This window comes from Sinocyclocheilus anshuiensis, unplaced genomic scaffold, assembly GCF_001515605.1.
Source record: "Sinocyclocheilus anshuiensis isolate Anshui unplaced genomic scaffold, SAMN03320099.WGS_v1.1 scaffold553, whole genome shotgun sequence".
Lineage (NCBI taxonomy): Eukaryota > Metazoa > Chordata > Actinopteri > Cypriniformes > Cyprinidae > Sinocyclocheilus > Sinocyclocheilus anshuiensis.
The window spans coordinates 2,699,612-2,716,616 of NW_015539821.1; the positions used below are offsets into that span (position 1 = coordinate 2,699,612).

The 17,005-nt window shown below is 36.1% G+C and overlaps 1 protein-coding gene across 11 annotated transcripts in view; it reads right to left on the reverse strand.

Annotated features, from left to right (window-relative positions):
• LOC107684098 (calcium/calmodulin-dependent protein kinase type II subunit gamma-like) overlaps positions 1-17,005 on the reverse strand; it is an 85,241-nt gene that overhangs the window by 35,167 nt on the left and 33,069 nt on the right. For all 11 annotated transcript variants that reach the window (XM_016480283.1, XM_016480281.1, XM_016480280.1 and 8 more), the window contains exon 3: positions 634-693. In XM_016480283.1, coding sequence (XP_016335769.1) covers positions 634-693 — 60 coding nt within the window. The remainder of the gene's footprint in view (positions 1-633; positions 694-17,005) is intronic.

Consider the following 17,005-nt stretch of genomic DNA (forward strand, 5'->3'; position numbering starts at 1 on the left):
ACAGTCGCTGATTCAGAAGCGCCAGATTGTCATAGCAGTCGGAATTGACCCTTTTTTTTTGAAATAGCCTTTGTGCACAGCCAGCCTTGTACTCTTCTAGGTTCAAAAAACTGTCGTCCATAAAATGCGTTGCACAAAATCGAACATCTGGGTTGTGCTGTTCTGTAGTAAATAAATCTTAACCAATGATTTCTAATTGCATCTACTTCCGGAAGGTCAAATAAAGTGCTTTTGCTTTCACACTGAAACACACAGCGTCTCCCTGACATGGCTTCATCAACACGACTGCTGTTCCTGAAACCACGGCTTCTTTCTTTACGTGCACATTTGGGCGGCATTATGCTAATATTTCCACATAGTGACCTAGATATGTGGGGATGTGTTAGAACGAGCCGTTTTAGGTAGGCGTGGCTGACTCTTAACTTTTATAAAGAATATCTCTTTGGATTTGAGACTTTAGTCTTTGCAACTTTACAGATCTTCTTTATGCACCAAGAGCTTGTAACACTCCAAAGAGAAAGGAAAACTTGAAATCGCATCATATGACCGACCCCTTTAATAGTTTTGATGACTTTACTGTTATTCTAAAATAAAAATCATTTAAAAAAAGAACATAATGAGGATCAAACTCACCAATATTGGGGTGTTTGAGTAGACGACAGATTCGGGCTTCACGTTCCAGTTTCTGATGATCTTCAGAGGACAGAGAGAGAGAGAGAGAAAGAGAGAAGCAGGTTAGATATTTGAGGTGGCTGATGGCTTGTTCTCACAGCTATAAAATAAGAAGGACACCTCATCTGAGGTGCAAGCAGCTCTGTCCTCTCCTCCAAGAAGAGAGAACATTTTTCCACAGGTGTCATAGAAGTGAACCGCAATGCTGGAGAGGTAAGGGGGATAAACAATTCAGAGAAATTATTTACATAATATGAATTAAAAAAAATAAAATAAAATAAAATACAAATATACATAGGGTATGCGAATTTGGTCCTGTCATAATAAGATACTGTAAATTGTGTGTTTGTAAGAGTGGGGGTGAGGTTCAAGCTAATCTAGGGCTTATTACTGAAACTTGTAATATAGTTGTGTGAGCTCAAAGGATGAATGTGGTGTAAAATTAAACAAACAAGCCCGAGGGCTCATTTCCTCACACTTGCACCACACACACCACAAGTGCGGAGAGACTAAATAGCAGCTCAATGTCTTGACTGGGGTTTATTCATCTACCCAGTGTAAAAATCACCCACTATGCACTGCTGGAGGCCAGAAAAATTGGATGTGATTCATATTATAGAAGAAAATAATAGGCTTTAATGTCAAATAAACAACGTTTTGACAGATTATATTCAGACAGGCTATGCAAGCTTTCATATTTTGCTTACGAGACTTTGCAGATCAAATATTAAAACTGCTTTAAACTTGCCTGCATGAAATATTATTTATTTTAAATCACCATTTTTATCTGGCTTTCCAGCTCTAAAAAGATCTAAACATCCTTGATCAATTTACTTTTAAATTTACAAATTACCCCATTGGCAAAAGGCTTTGCTTGTTTTTTTGCATACATGTATCAAATGTTTTTAAACAAAGAAAAGTGAAAAAAGAAGTTAATTCAAGACATTTTCACTTAATTGTAATGCAGAAACATGCATCTCCAGTAAAGCCGCTTTGAAACAGTATGTATTGTGAAAAGTGCTATTCAAAACATGAATTAATTAAAGTGCCCCTATTATTAGGGCTGTGTATTGGCAAGAATCTGGCGATATGATACGTATCACGATACAGGGGTTGCTATACGATATGTTGCGATACTGTAAGCAAGGCGATATATTGGGATATTTCTTATTTTAGGAATAGGATATATTTTTAGGAAAGCTGTCATTAAGAACACACCACCATATGCAAACCTTAGAAATAAATAAATAAATAAAAATTATTTAACCAGAACACAGTGGGATCTGCATTTGCAATAATCAGTCCCTGTAACATTCAATGTTATTGAACCACTTTTTGTGCAGTACGAGTAAAGGGGGGAAAATTAAAGTGCATGCAAGATCCTTCAGTTAAATGTATAATACGTATAAAATTTATTTTATAAAAAGACCATATATATTTTTAGACCCTGCTTTAAAGGTTCACAGTTTAAATTTACAATTGTAACATACAATGTCATAACATTTTGATCTGAACAAAAGAATTACATCTGCTTAATATCAATGAAAAATAAAGTGCTTGCAGGATTCCTAAAGAAAACAAAACAATTGTAAAACAATAAAATAAATACAGATGTTGAACATTCTCAGAACCTTTCCACTTGGATTTCACAGGTTTTTCTGTTTGTATTTATGTTCCGCGTGGAATCGCGAGACCATGGCGCGAGAACCGCCCCAACTGCACAAAACACCCCAACCTGAGAGAAAGCTGCAGCCGCGCAAGGCTTTCACATGGGATGCGGCAAGTGGCGGAACCGAGGCGGCGCCACGGTCCCACGGTGGACGTTACCACAAAAGCCCAAATGACGCCACACTTTAGCTTTGTACACCGAAACAGGAACTGGGACAATTCTTTCATCCTCCATTACTAGCAGCGAACTATATTAACGCTAACATTAGTGCTCTAATGCTAGTATTTCCTGTCACTGTTTAAGTTCAGAGATGAAGACTGCTATGTAGTGGTCGGGATATAAACTCAAAACGAAACTGCCATGAATCTTGTATATATATATTTTTTTTAAATATCAATATTCGATTTTTGAGAAACGATACAGTATTGCCAAACAAAATATCGTGATACTCACGTGTATCGATAATTTCTTACACCCCTACCTATTATGCCATGGAAAATTAAGTTATTGTCTCCCAAAAGAAAGAATTGACTAAACCGTGTCGTCAGTAATTCGAATTCCACTTCTGTGATGGCTACACATCATGGGGTAACACATTTGCATAATCCCCGCTATGTTCTACGTTGGCCGTCCGCAAACAACATCATGTTGAGAATACGCTGTGAAAGTAAATTCTCCACTGAATCACAACCTGTAAGTATGATAAATAATAGATCTTTATATTTTCTATCGAGCATTCAAAATACGGAACTATGGCAATGGGCGTATCGTTTCCGACACGCGCTGTGCACAGTAGACCAATCACAACAGACTGGGCCATCTGACCAATCAGAGCAGAGTAGGCTCATGGAAAGGAGGGGTTTAGAGAGACTGAATCTTAGAACTGCTTCGAACGAATCGTTTGAGAATCATTGGAAAATGAGGTGACATTAAATGCATATTTTGGGTAAACAAAAGCATTTTTTGACCTTGCATGCATGTTTGCTATTGTAGGAGACTCCCAAAACAATATTAGGAATAGGGATGCTCATTTTAACCGTTTAACCGGCTAACCGACGGTAAGAATTTTGACCAATTAATACAATCAGTTAAACGGTTTAAAAAGTAATTAAATTATTTCTTTTTTCAGTAATTTATCAAAATATTTAAAACGGTTTGCTGCATGGTTAAAATACGCTACATGTATAAAAAATTTGTTTTTTAGGGGTGAAAAAAACATAAGTCGCATTTTATTATTTCATTCAGAAATGGGCCTAATGCCGACGCGAAATGTTTACAAACATTATAATAAACACTGTAAACATAGCTAGGCTATTTTCACACAAAATCAAATGTTTTCATATTCGCAATGTAGCCTAGGCTATTTGAATGGCAAATTAATATTTATTATGTACTTCACTTGCGTTCCAATATCCACGTAAAACAAAATGTTACAGTGATAACACTTAACCTTAACGGCTTAACAGATTTTACTACATATTTTTTTTACTACATATTTTTTTTCCATATGTTTGACTGACTGTATTTTATTATGATAATGAACAGGCTGCATAGTCAAGGTAGCAATGCTTAACTGTTCGCGCATGCGGCGCCAGCGCAATCACTTGAATTTTTTTCCTTCTAACAGTGGAAGAAACTACTCCTTTTAGTCCTAAAGATAATCGGAATTGTAAAAGGTTTGCCTTTATTTGTGTACATTCACAATAAAAACAAATCTTTGTGCTTTTGTAAAATAAGCCTAAAGAAAAATAGGATGCCGCTTTCTGCTGACTGTTTCCTTTCACGCAGCACAAAAATGAACCGAAACTCTGCATACTAGGCTACTTGTTTTTCTTTCATTTTCTTAATTTATAATTTAAGTAAAAATATGTTTCTCGTATAGGCCTATTTATTCTTTTATACATATATAGCCTAGCTTTATTATGTTTTTCTCCGCTCGCAGAAGCACTGCAGGTGCACGATGTGATATGACCATGTGAATCCTCATGTTCTGTTGTTTGCTGCTTTTTGCGCATGTAAAATTAATCCCCGGGAAACAAATGTTAGTATTTTTAACGGGTCACAGACAATTATCCTTTCTAATTTAATTCAATTCTAATTTAAAATAATCTTGTCGGTTAACGGTTAATAATCTGTTAACGAGCATCGGTTGTCGGTTAGGAAAAATGACCGAAATGAACTTCCCTAATTAGGAACCTTAAAAATGGCATAATAGGGGCACTTTAATTATTAGTGTACACTAATCTGCTTTAAACTGATCTTGTCTTGGCAACAACATAAAAATACCTTTGCTAAGTTGGCAAATATAATTGGTTAAATATCAAGTAAATATCAGGACCATCTCAAAAGTCTCAAACAAGTGAACAAGACAACTGAAACGATTGTGTCATCTTGCTTTGCAGTCATAATGTACATGAAACACCATTGCTTCCAAACCTGCCCCTTCTGAACTTTTTCCCTAGAATCTCTGTCATTACTTAAGCACTCAGGAGTGGAATGACAACTGTACTATGTATGTACTTGGATATTATGAAGAGAAGAGTGATGAAAATTACCACATCACTACATGCATATTGTGCAACCGGCATGGACAATGTAATACTGACGGCTTTCATCCGCCCAGATCTCCGCAATGAACACATCAGCTTGAGTCAGTCTACAATATTAATGCTGTCTAATCTGACGTGCTTAAGCAAGATGTTTTGGGAAGCGGAGTCTAGCTGGCCTCCTAAGTGGCTCTGGTCCAAACCTAGTGGGTTGTCTACGTAGGCGGTATTTTAAGGTGTGCTCTTGACATGAAGACTGTTCCAAAATGTAGGCAGCATAAAAGACACCTCCTTTCTGTCAAATTCTAAAGGCAGCATTGCATGTATGATTCACAGAGAGGTCAATACCAGCATGCACTGCTTAGTTAAAAACAATGACAAACTTAAAAAAAAAATCATCCAAGATGGTGGATGAAGAAATTTTAAACATATAAATATACATAAAAAATAATGAGAATAAAATTCACTGAATACAAAAGTATCATGAAAAAAAAATGTGTGTATTTTTATGCTTATCAGGATATCATATAACAATATGATACATTGTTGAAACAGTAGGAGAATGCTAACATCCAAATCTACTGAAATTAACTGTTAAAAAAGTTGCTGCTTATGTACAGTGCTCCAAATCGCTCACTTTTGAGGTTACATTTCAGTCCAGATGCTCCCTTAGAAGGCAGCTGTCTAGGTAGGCACCAAGTGATGTTTTGGGAACAGAATTATAGAAACGAACTAAAGGAGAAAAAAACAGTTTTTTTATGTAAATGTTGTGCTTTTGTAAAAACATGATGAAACCATGATTCTGTCCGATTATTACATTTTATAAAATTGCACTTTTGAAAGGACATGTAATACAAAACACCCATCTAAACAACTTAACAAGCACATCAACTGGAAGCTAAGTGTCCGTCACTGGTTTGATTGAATGTGTTATTTGATTGAGCACACACACTTGTAATAATTTTTCATATATTGTGCTGTCAGCGGTCCAGAACTACTGCTTTTTTTTCATTTTTATCACTACCCCATTCTGTCTTGTTGACTTTCTTTCTCTCTGAGCTAGATTAGGTGTTAGCCTTTCACACATGCAACACCAAGCACGCACACACACACACACTACTCCAAGCTAACAAGATTACTTCCTCTCCCATCTTGCCCCGTGACCCAGTGAAAGATTAACCCTTAGCACGCCGCTGGCACAAATACTGTTTTGCTCCACAGCCCTTTCACTGCTGGCCATCCTCCTTTCAGTTCTCTATTTCTGCTTATCTCAAAAAAGAGCCATAAAGTGAGGATATTTCAGGACTTCAGAATATCTACATCATCATACCCACACTAGCAAAATGTATGACTACTGTCTATCAGAATGAGCTGGTTTAGCATTAAAATAGAAGCTTGGAACTCTAGATCCTTCCTCATGATATTTATGTTTATGTTCACAGCCTACATTTATGCTCCAAACATAAAAAATATACAAGATAATACATTGCAATGAAAAAAAAAACTACTTCAAGTAGCAGCAGAATATGCATACCAATATGAAACTTGGAAGTGCTAATACAGCATCGATTCAATTGCAATCTTTTCGTTATCAGAGTAAAAGAAAAGCCCTTGCTTTTCAACCCGTCTCCTTCAACCATCTGGCTCTATTCCCATTTTTCACAATCCAATCAATTCCAGACGGATAAATTCAAATTTTGCTCTATATTCTCTTGTTGACTATCCTGTAAAGTAAAATGAGTTCCTCTAGCTCAAACTAGTAACACCAAAGTCATGGGTTCGATTCCCAGGGAATGCATGAACTGATAAACTATATAACTTTGGATAAAATTATGTAAATGTAAAAACTGTAAAAAGTTTCACACTAACTGAAAGTGCAATCCACTGAATGGACTGATCTTCTATTCCTCAGCCTCATTTACATGGCGACTGATTAAGCTCCACTAAGGCAAAAGCTGAATACATCAACGGCAAATACGTTTTGAGATATTCTACTGTATCTCAGAAGTTTCAGAGTCCCAAAAGTAACTGGAGAGGAAACTCCCTTCTATATTACAGAGAGACATCAGCATGGTGCTATCAAAACTACTTCAGTTTCACTACGGAAGATAACACACTCTCATGCTGCAGTAATTGTATTACAGACACACACAGCCCTCTAATCTGATGCATAATTAAACGCAGGGTAGAGATAGGAAGGGCCCTGTGTCCTGACATTCTGTGTAAAGGGTGAATAAGGGCAGGACAGACAGGAAGACAATGGGGGAAAGGGAGCCACTGAAAGGTTACAGAGAGGAGGCCAAACACTAGAACAAAAACACTGAACCTGCACTAAATGTGAAATAGAGCTTTTATTACAATGTTCATAGACATTGTGCACACAGATATGTTCAAAAGAGCTGTAACATTTAAAATAGCTTTAAATGATGCGTGTAATGGAAATGTAAACCCTTGTTCGTCAAGTTAATTAGGATCAATTTAATTTAGATCCTTCAAATGGACAATGAATCAAATTAAAGAACAAAAAAATTAACTGGAATTGGAAATATAATTTGAAAAAACACTGAATAAGAACTGATTTGGAGCCACAGAAATACTTGGAATGGAAATTTAACTGAATTATTGTTTGGAAATTGGAATTAAACTGAAACCGAATCAAAAGTGGATTACCTGGAATTGGAATGGAATATGAATTGACATTAAATAAGAAGTCATTTGAAATAAGGTTCAGAAAAAGAGAGGCACAAAAACACTTTGAAATAGAATAAAACTAAATTATAGTTGAAATTGGAATTAAATAGACAATGAAACTCAATTGAAAGTGATTAACTGGAACTAGAATTGAATATGATTAAAATTACAATTTAACTAAAAAAAGAGAAGGTATTAATAAAGCAAACAGTTGAAAATTAACTGAATTAGAACATTTTTAATTGGAATTAAAATTCAAGTTGGCACTGAAACTGGTTTGGAAGTGAATTAACTGGAACTGGAAATGAATTGGATGGAATGGGATAGAAAGTCTAGAAAGATTAGAATAGTGACGCAAAAGTGCCACTAATCACCAGAGGCAGTGTGTGTGTGCATGCGTATAAGAGAAAGGATTACATGAGACATGTACTTGATGAAGCAAAATCACAACTCCCTTGTGTGAGCATCTGCACTGTAAGCCTCTGCATGTGCGTGTGTCACGGACACCTCATCAGCTCAGATGGCAGGATGCCTTTCTTCCTTCACTCATTCGTTTACTCTATGAATATGAATAATCCTGGGTAGAGCAGAAATCTCCCCTTATCAATGACACTTCCTGTTGACATCATCCACTGACTTAGTCGACACAAAAACCCATTTTACTTCCACAATGGGATGTATTTAAGTAAAATACAAAAAGAAAAAGGGAATCTGCACACCAAGCAAATGCAAAGTTCAAGGTCCTTTGAACAAAAATGTATTACTGAAGATTTACATGGAAGTAACAACAAAATCTAAAGTGCACTAACAAAAATGTGACTGCACACACATGCACTCAAAAAAAGGAAGGAAGGAATGTACTTAAGTAAAACAGGATATTTAAAAAGTAAAACTTGCTGAATAATTGTATCTATAGGGAAGCATCCTCACTACCCTGATGAGCCACTAGTTCATACAAGAATCACTTATGCACATGATGCACACTCGGTGTCCAAGCACAGACGTGCACACCTGCTGCATTATAATGGAGTGTTTTCCTGTGAAATACATTGATTTGTACTTCCTGTGCTGAGGACTCAATATGGATAGCAACAATCTCCGGGTCCTCTTATCCTCTGAGAAATAAATTACACACACACACACACACACACACTAATCCAAAAATGAGTCAAAACCTCAGACAACATGCCCGTTCGCCGACCACCCTGATGCATAATGCACACAAAACTCTTTTGCTATAGCTCAAACAGTAGAGCATGCTGCTAATGCCAAAGTCATAAGTTTAATTCCTAGGAAATGCATGAACTGATCCAAAAAAATAAAAAAAATGGTAAATGTCCTCACACTGATTTTTTGTTCCAAAAATACTTTATTGGTTTACATTTGGACTATTAGGTCTTCGTTACGCTTCATTAAAATAAATAAAGAAATAAAATAATGAATACATACACATATATATATATATATATTAGGGCTGCACGATAAATCGCATGCGATTCTTAATGCGCATCTTGTCAGAAAGCCGGTTCTGTAATCAGCGGCAAATCTCCATCACGTGCGTGTTTTCACATTGAGCAGCATTAACTACACAGAGCCGTTGTTCACTGACGAGCTGCGCAAAAAATCATGCGAATATGAACGTGGTTTAGCACAGCTCGTCAGTGAACAACGGCTCTGTGTAAAGATGCGCGTTAAATATCGCATGTGATTTATCATGCAGCCCTAATATATATATATATGTATATATATATACATACATACACTGTGTTCCAAATTATTATGCAAGTGACATCAATAGGATTTCGGTACAATAAAGAGTCAGATTTTTGTTTGTGTTGTTTTTCACATCTTTTTAGATAACTGGTATCAATCTCAGACAGGTTTGTTCAATAGTTTGCCAGGTCTTCTTAGGTAAATGGAAACCCTACTTAAAGAGGTTGTTCTACATTATTAAGCAAGTCACAGTTCTCATGCAATATGGTGAGGAAGAAAGATCTTTCTGAAGATGAAAAGTATGAAACAATGCAATGTCTTGCAAAAGGCATCAAAACAAATAATATTTTATGAAAAGCAAATAGAGATTATTGAACTGTCAAAAGATTTGTGAGTGACTCAGAGCACAGAAGATCTTGGTCAGATAAAGATTTATTAAGGAAAGTTTCTGTCAAACAAATGAACTCTTATTATTATGTAATCCGTAAAGATGCATTTCTTTCTAAAGGCGCGTCCAATGATGAGATGGCGAGTCAGGATCATCAACTTCATTGCGACACTGACTCATAAAACACTAGTTTATTAGTAAAAAATTCTAATTATCTCCTTACTATTTTCCCCCAATATAGTCATGGTCATTTTTGCGGCAAGCTTTAGCCTATTTAGCACGCTCACGTCACGAACCATACCAGAGTTCGTTTGGAAGCAGACCGAGACCACCTCTTCAGCTGGGGCTCGGTGCGGTTGTTTGGTCCGCACCCAAGTGCGATTGCTGTATTCACACCTGCCAAAAAGGTCCGCACCAAGAGGGGAAACAAACTTGAGTTCGATTCAATCGAACCAAACAAGACAGGTGTGAATACACCCTTTAATTTGGGTGAACTATCCCTTTAACTGCAGTGTGGACTACATATTATGCAGTCTAGTCAAAGGTCTGATTATGTGAGACAAATCAAGCCCTAATGTCATTTTCCATCAATCTTAGAAAAATAATAATTTAAAAAAAAGCACGAAAAAGCGTTCTGCTTTGATTTAAGCTGGCAAGGATGTTTCCCAACCAGCAAACACATTGATAAAAGCCAAATTACAGCAGTCTCATGTTCCGTGACTTGTCGAGATAATGCCTTCATTTGGATGCCAGAGGGAAGGAGGAGGAGCTGAGAGGCAGTCGACTGAAGCGACCGTAACACACACACACACACACACACACACACACACACTCACTCACTCACAGGTAACCCATCCCCCCAAAAAATGCTCATTCCTAATATGGATACGGATGCTGCAGTGTTTAATTGCTTCATCACCCATGCCATTAGAGACTCTGTGCACGCGTGTGTGTGTTTTAGTGTGGGTGTCAGTGTTTTGCTTTATTGTGCTGAAGTAACCCATCCCCCCAAAAAATGCTCATTCCTAATATGGATACGGATGCTGCAGTGTTTAATTGCTTCATCACCCGTGCCATTAGAGACTCTGTGCACGCGTGTGTGTGTTTTAGTGTGGGTGTCAGTGTTTTGCTTTATTGTGCTGAAGCTCAGAGATCTGTGGGCTCAATTACTTGCCCACAGGCACTCCAGTGTTTGTCGCAATCAACAAAACTGCAGTGGCCGACAGAAAAGAGCAGGCGCAGAGGAGAGCAGATCCGCAGGGACACAGGTCTGGATCCAGAGCACAAATCAGTATGAGCCTGGACAATTAATAGCCTGTCAATATCTGCTAGAAGCAGCTGGTCACCGATGCTCTTCCATTTTCCAAATGATGAAATGACAAAATTTTTCCAATGACGAATGTTAAATATGACAAGAGGCTATTATGTTGAAGGAGCAGCCCCAAGAAAATAACATCATGCAGACTTAAGAGTTTAGAGTTACAGAAAATACTGAATTATGTGCATTATAATATAAAATCTGAGGTATTTAGAGTAACATTTGAGCTTACAAAGAACTGTATTTTACAAAAATATTATGCGTAATATATATATATATATATATATATATATATATATAACACATAATCTATTAAAAAATGTTTTCAACAAAGGAAAAATCTGCCATAAGTTATGCTGTTTCATGCTTCAATTTTCATTGATACTACGACTAGCTGTATTGTGATGTCAGCAGTTAGGTAATGCAATAATCTAAAGAAAGCCGGACCTGGATGTAAGAGCAATAAGGGATGTGTCAACTAGGGATGCACCGAATGTTCGGCAACCAAAATTATTCTTTAGATTATTAGAGAAAATAATAATAATATAAGAGAAAAGACAGAATAAACTGTACTGAACAATGACGTGATGCTATCAAATAGCAACCAGCGCAGAGTGACACCACGCCGCAACAGCTAAAAAGTCTGTCTACACTAGACGCGACAAAGCGACCGTTGAAAATCATTTGAAATTTGTGTCAATACGTCATAAATAGAACGCGGCAGCAGTTTACTGTCGGGGATTTGACAGTAGACAGTGTATAGCATCACTGATTATAATGAGTTCTAAAGTATTTTGTCGCGCCGCGCCACTCGCGTCCAGTGTAGACACGGTGTGAGAGGCGCGCACTCTTTATGCACACGTCAGCAGTTTGGAAGCATTTAAACTGTCCGAGAAAGACGCAAAAATCATTACAAGCACCGACAGCAAGAGACTGTTTAGTAGGCTACTGCATCGCATGTCTTCGATGAGAAGAGGAAGGGGTGATTGTTGCTGGTTACCGTATGATGATTGAAATCGCGAAAATGGCCTTAAACAATTAGTAAATAAACTGCAGAACGTCATGTTTTCTAATACAAGCACGAATTGCATGTAAAAATAAAAAGACAATAATAATGATAATAATAATAATTACAACAGCTCTGTTAATACATTTATTATAACATACACACAGTGTTCAAATTGGGATCTGTAATATTTTCTAATGTTTTAAAAGAAGTCTCTTCTCAGCAAGGCTGCTTTTATTTGTACAGTAAAAAAAATACATGCCTGATTCAAGAAGGGGGTCTGATGGACAAAATACATTATTTTACTAACTCATTGATTTTAAGTTAAATTGTGATTTGTTGGTATAATGTCTGCTAGAATGTTAAAAAAATTTCAGTGTTAAATATTTTTAAATTGTTGTTTTTTTTTTTATTGACTTTTTATTTGAAAAGCAAGACAAAACAGTAAAAAAAACCTTTTTGGCCATTTCATTTATGCAATGGTGAAGAAAATTGGCAAAATACATGGGGGAAAAAAACTCAACAAACCGTGTTCGATATTCGGCCTTCGGCCCAGTGTTTCATTTTGTTCGGTTTCGGCTTTGGCCAAGAATTTTCATTTCGGTGCATCCCTAGTGTCAACCAGCTATAGTCATTTAATACTCCATGCTCTGAGAAAAACTTTCTTCACCGGCAGAGGGTAAGGCTGAGGTCAGATGGGGTTTAAAAAAAAAAAAAAGATCCAGGCCAAATCCATGCTGGGCACACTGCCAGTCTTCACAACACTCACCATACCAACCACAACCACACGGACACACATGCCAAGTCCCCAGACTTAGTGAGTGAGTGAGTGAATGAGTAAGTGCCACACAACATTGTTTTTATTAGATGATTTTATTATGTATAAATAGTGTGAGTAAAAAAATAATATTTATTAACAATGCATCTAATAGAAACATCAAGCAGCACTCAGTAAGATTAAGTCGCCAGTGGACTTTGTATATATATTTCTTTTAGTCTGTGCTCTTCTTCATTATCTGGTACTACAAACTGATCCATATAATGGATTGAATTAAATTTGGATTAAGTTGAGTGCACCTTTAAAAGAAAAGCTCACCCATGTACGGAATGCTAGCTAGCAACATCAGCATTCCCTAATTAACATTCATGAGGAAAGCCATCTTTTTTTGCAATGTGACGTCATAAAAAACGTCATGAGCCCTGAGCAGCAGGCTATCAGAATGTATCTGACCCAAACAGAGCTGTCCCTAGGCACTGGCCAGCAAGGCCACAGTGTCTGCATCTCAAATATCCACTGCTACGTCCTCCTCCGCTTCTATTCTGCCCTTTTCAGTTTCAGAATGCCCCTCCTTGACTATTCTGAACTGATATTTTCAAAAGATGGCCCCTCAGCGCAATTCCTCTTTTCTGTCCATGATAACAACACCACAATACTGCTGTCCTGAGGGAAATATAAAAGTTAAAATGGTATTTCAAAAAAAAAAAAAAAAGTGGGCGTGCACGTCAACAGAATGTCAATAAACAGGCTGCATGAATACATACAGAAAACCTTCAAAATCAAATAATGACAAACTTTTAGATTCATATCTGACTACACAGACAAACATGGAAAATAATATTGAACCTGAGGTAAAAAGAAAATCTAACGAGCAAGAAATGACTATCTATTAATATTTATTAGTTAAAATTAAAATGAATCTGCAATTATACTCTTGAAACTAATTCTCTGACCCTTGAGAATTAAAGACAAAGTTAAGACCAGCAAGAGGACAAAATATCTTTATACAAGACTGGAATTCAAGCTCAAGATTGCTGCAATTCAGTGCGATTCCTTCCTAGAAGTCTAACACTGGCACCACAATAACTAAAATGGCTGGTTACAAAGACTTTCCTGATCTCTTCCCATTACTCAAACTGTATTCGACTACTGGTGTAATTGCTGTAGGAATACAATCTGCTGTGGTATTGTTGAATTAGCCCTGATGCGCTAGGCCAACACAACTGACAATGTTCTGATCTGGTCCAGGTCTGCAGGCCTGTAATACGTTTCAGTTAGTGTCACGGCAAAGCTTGTAAATATGCTTGATTCAGCCAAATTTATATGAGAAGCAACAGATGCCACCTCAAGGGACAAAGATGCACACTGAATGAGTATAAAAAGAAAGAACATGGAACCCAACTTTATTAGTGGTCAGTATTGTTATAGACCTTAGGGCAGACGTCATTAAATTATACAAAGATGAAAACGAGGCTGTGAGAAATAGACTAAAGCTGAACAACTGACATATTGTTAAACAACATTACAATCCATTAAACGCACTGTACTTCTATCACACAGCCTTGTTTTCACTCTTGTTAAAAATTAAATATGGTGCTACCTTGACTAAGGTTTATTATTACATTACAATACATAAAATATAAGTATTAGATGACAAACTTAAATGAAAATTAAAACTTTTGCCTTGACAAATAACCGAAATAAATTACGTTTCAGTTAAAATATTAAAATTACTAAAACTACAACTGAAATAAAAATAAAGCTACATAAAAATAATAAAAAACAACTAATACAAATGACAAAAGGACAAAACAAAATGACTAAAAATTAGACTAAAATTAAAATTAAACTTAAAATATAAAAATAAAAGCTAATATTAATATTTAATAAAAGCTAATAATATTTAATTAAAACTAACAGCAAAATATTAAATACTATAATAGTACATAAATACTGGCTAAAATACTAATACTACTAAAATAACACTGCCAGTGGTGTAAATAATTTCTTTCACAAGAATAGGCCTATAACATGAGTTAGCAGGTGTTTACAGGTTTTTAGGTGTTCTAAAGATCTACTTCTTGCCAGTAACGGCACCAAATGGAATTCCAAATATATACGTAATGCAAGTTCTTTTTAATATTTTGCCCCAACATGGTTGTTTTTGCAAATTAAACTCAAATAAGAAAGTATTTTTTTCATCAAAAACTTTACATCACCAGTCTTAAAGGCACAATATGTACGATTTTTTAAATAAAATATTCAAAAACCACTAGAACAGTGTTATATATTTTGCTGACTTGTGTACTTACATTATCCCAAATGTTTCGAAGAATGTTTAAATCCCAAAAAATAAGCAATTTTAACAAGTGACACGGACCGTTTCCATAGTGTCATTGTGTCGCCTGCTAATGATGTCATAACCACTCGATTTCCGGTTTTGTGGCGAAAATTACATATTGTGCCTTTAAGTGATTCAGCACTTAGTGGAAATGGTTCGGAAGCATTTGTACAATTACGCCATCCACCAAGAGGACTCTGAATCTCCAGACAGCAGCACTGCATTCATACTTTCCACAAGGGCTAGCGAAATCATCAGAGAAGGGGATTCTGGGTAATGCAGAAATGCTGGGTAGTGCAAAACAACGGTAACCAAGCCGCAGGAGGTACGGACGTAAACAATACATTCCCAACATACACCTCAGCCCCCGCCGTGGCTTGAGGGGGCAAATTAGAGCAGATTATTCCCTTCAGACAGAAACCGAAAGTTACAGCTCATCAGAAAGAGCCTCTCAACGAATATTTCAGAGTAGCGGGCAAAGGTGGTGTGCCTCATATAATAACTTTTAGCTGCGCATTGCCCTCCCCTCTGCGTGACGTTCTATAACCCCGGTCATCTCTCAAAGGCCATTTAAGCTTTTCTCTCTGACGTTTATGACAGATCTTCTCTTTTCCCAAATGCTGCTGTTATTAGAGCCTCAGTAAAACAGGGTGGGCCATGCAAGACGGCCTTCCACATTTACTAATAAAAAGTCCCAAACCAAACACCCACCACAACGCTAATTAACAAACCAATGACTGAATGAAAATATGTATCTGGTCGAGCTCTTTTAATGTGATGATAAAGGCCATCAATGCAAGAAAACCACTTAGTGGTTCCATTTTCAGAGTTGCATGAGTAAATGTGCATCCACTTCATCAGAAAACCAGATATTTGTATGCATCCAAATGTTCATTTGTTTGTGCAGCACAAGTAGTGCACTCTACAGATGAGTATCACTACACACTGATGACAGTGACTTTAACCTGGGGAAAAGAGGTGGATGCAACATCACGAAATTAGCTTTTTTTCAATGCTGCCAAAGGCTGGAGTTACTATACATACACTATTGTTCAGACTGCATTAATTTTAACAAAAATACTGTAAAACTGTAATTCTTTAAAATTGTATAACACTTTAAAATAACGGTTTTCTATTTTAATATATTTTAAAATGTAATATATATGTGCAGCTTAATATTTTTGTGGGAAATATATTTTAAAGATTTTTTTATGAACAGAAAGTTTAAAAGAACATAATTTATTAGAAATAGACATCCTTTATAACATTATACATTTCTTTACTGCCACTTTAGATAAATTTAACACATTCTTGCTAAATAAAAGTGTAATTTCCTTTTAAAAAAAAAGAATAAAAGAAATCTCTTACTGGCCCCAAACTTTTGTTTTATACAAATATTTATATTTTAGCTATATAATTCATATACATATAATTTATATAATTTCATATCATTTAGGATTTGTGTGAATAACATAAACATACATATTTGTCCCTACGAAAACGTAATTAATTAGCTATCTGTGCATAACAGTAATAATAATAATAATAATAATAATAATAATGATAATACTAATATAATAATAAATTATTAAATAAATATAATGATAAATTATTAAATAAATTACTTGTACAGTACCTCTCAGTAGGCATGGGCCGGTGTGAGATTTTGACGGTATGATAACCTTAAGCAAAAAAAATATCACGGTTTCATGGTATTGTCGTTACAGCTCTAAAATGTGTTATTTTTAAATGACTGGGTAAAACATTTTTTTTTTTTAAGGCTTTAAAAAGCACCTGTGAAAGCACCAGACAAAAAGTGAAAGTGACGTGACATGTGGCCAAGTATGGTGACCCATACTCGGAATTAGTGCTCTGCATTTACC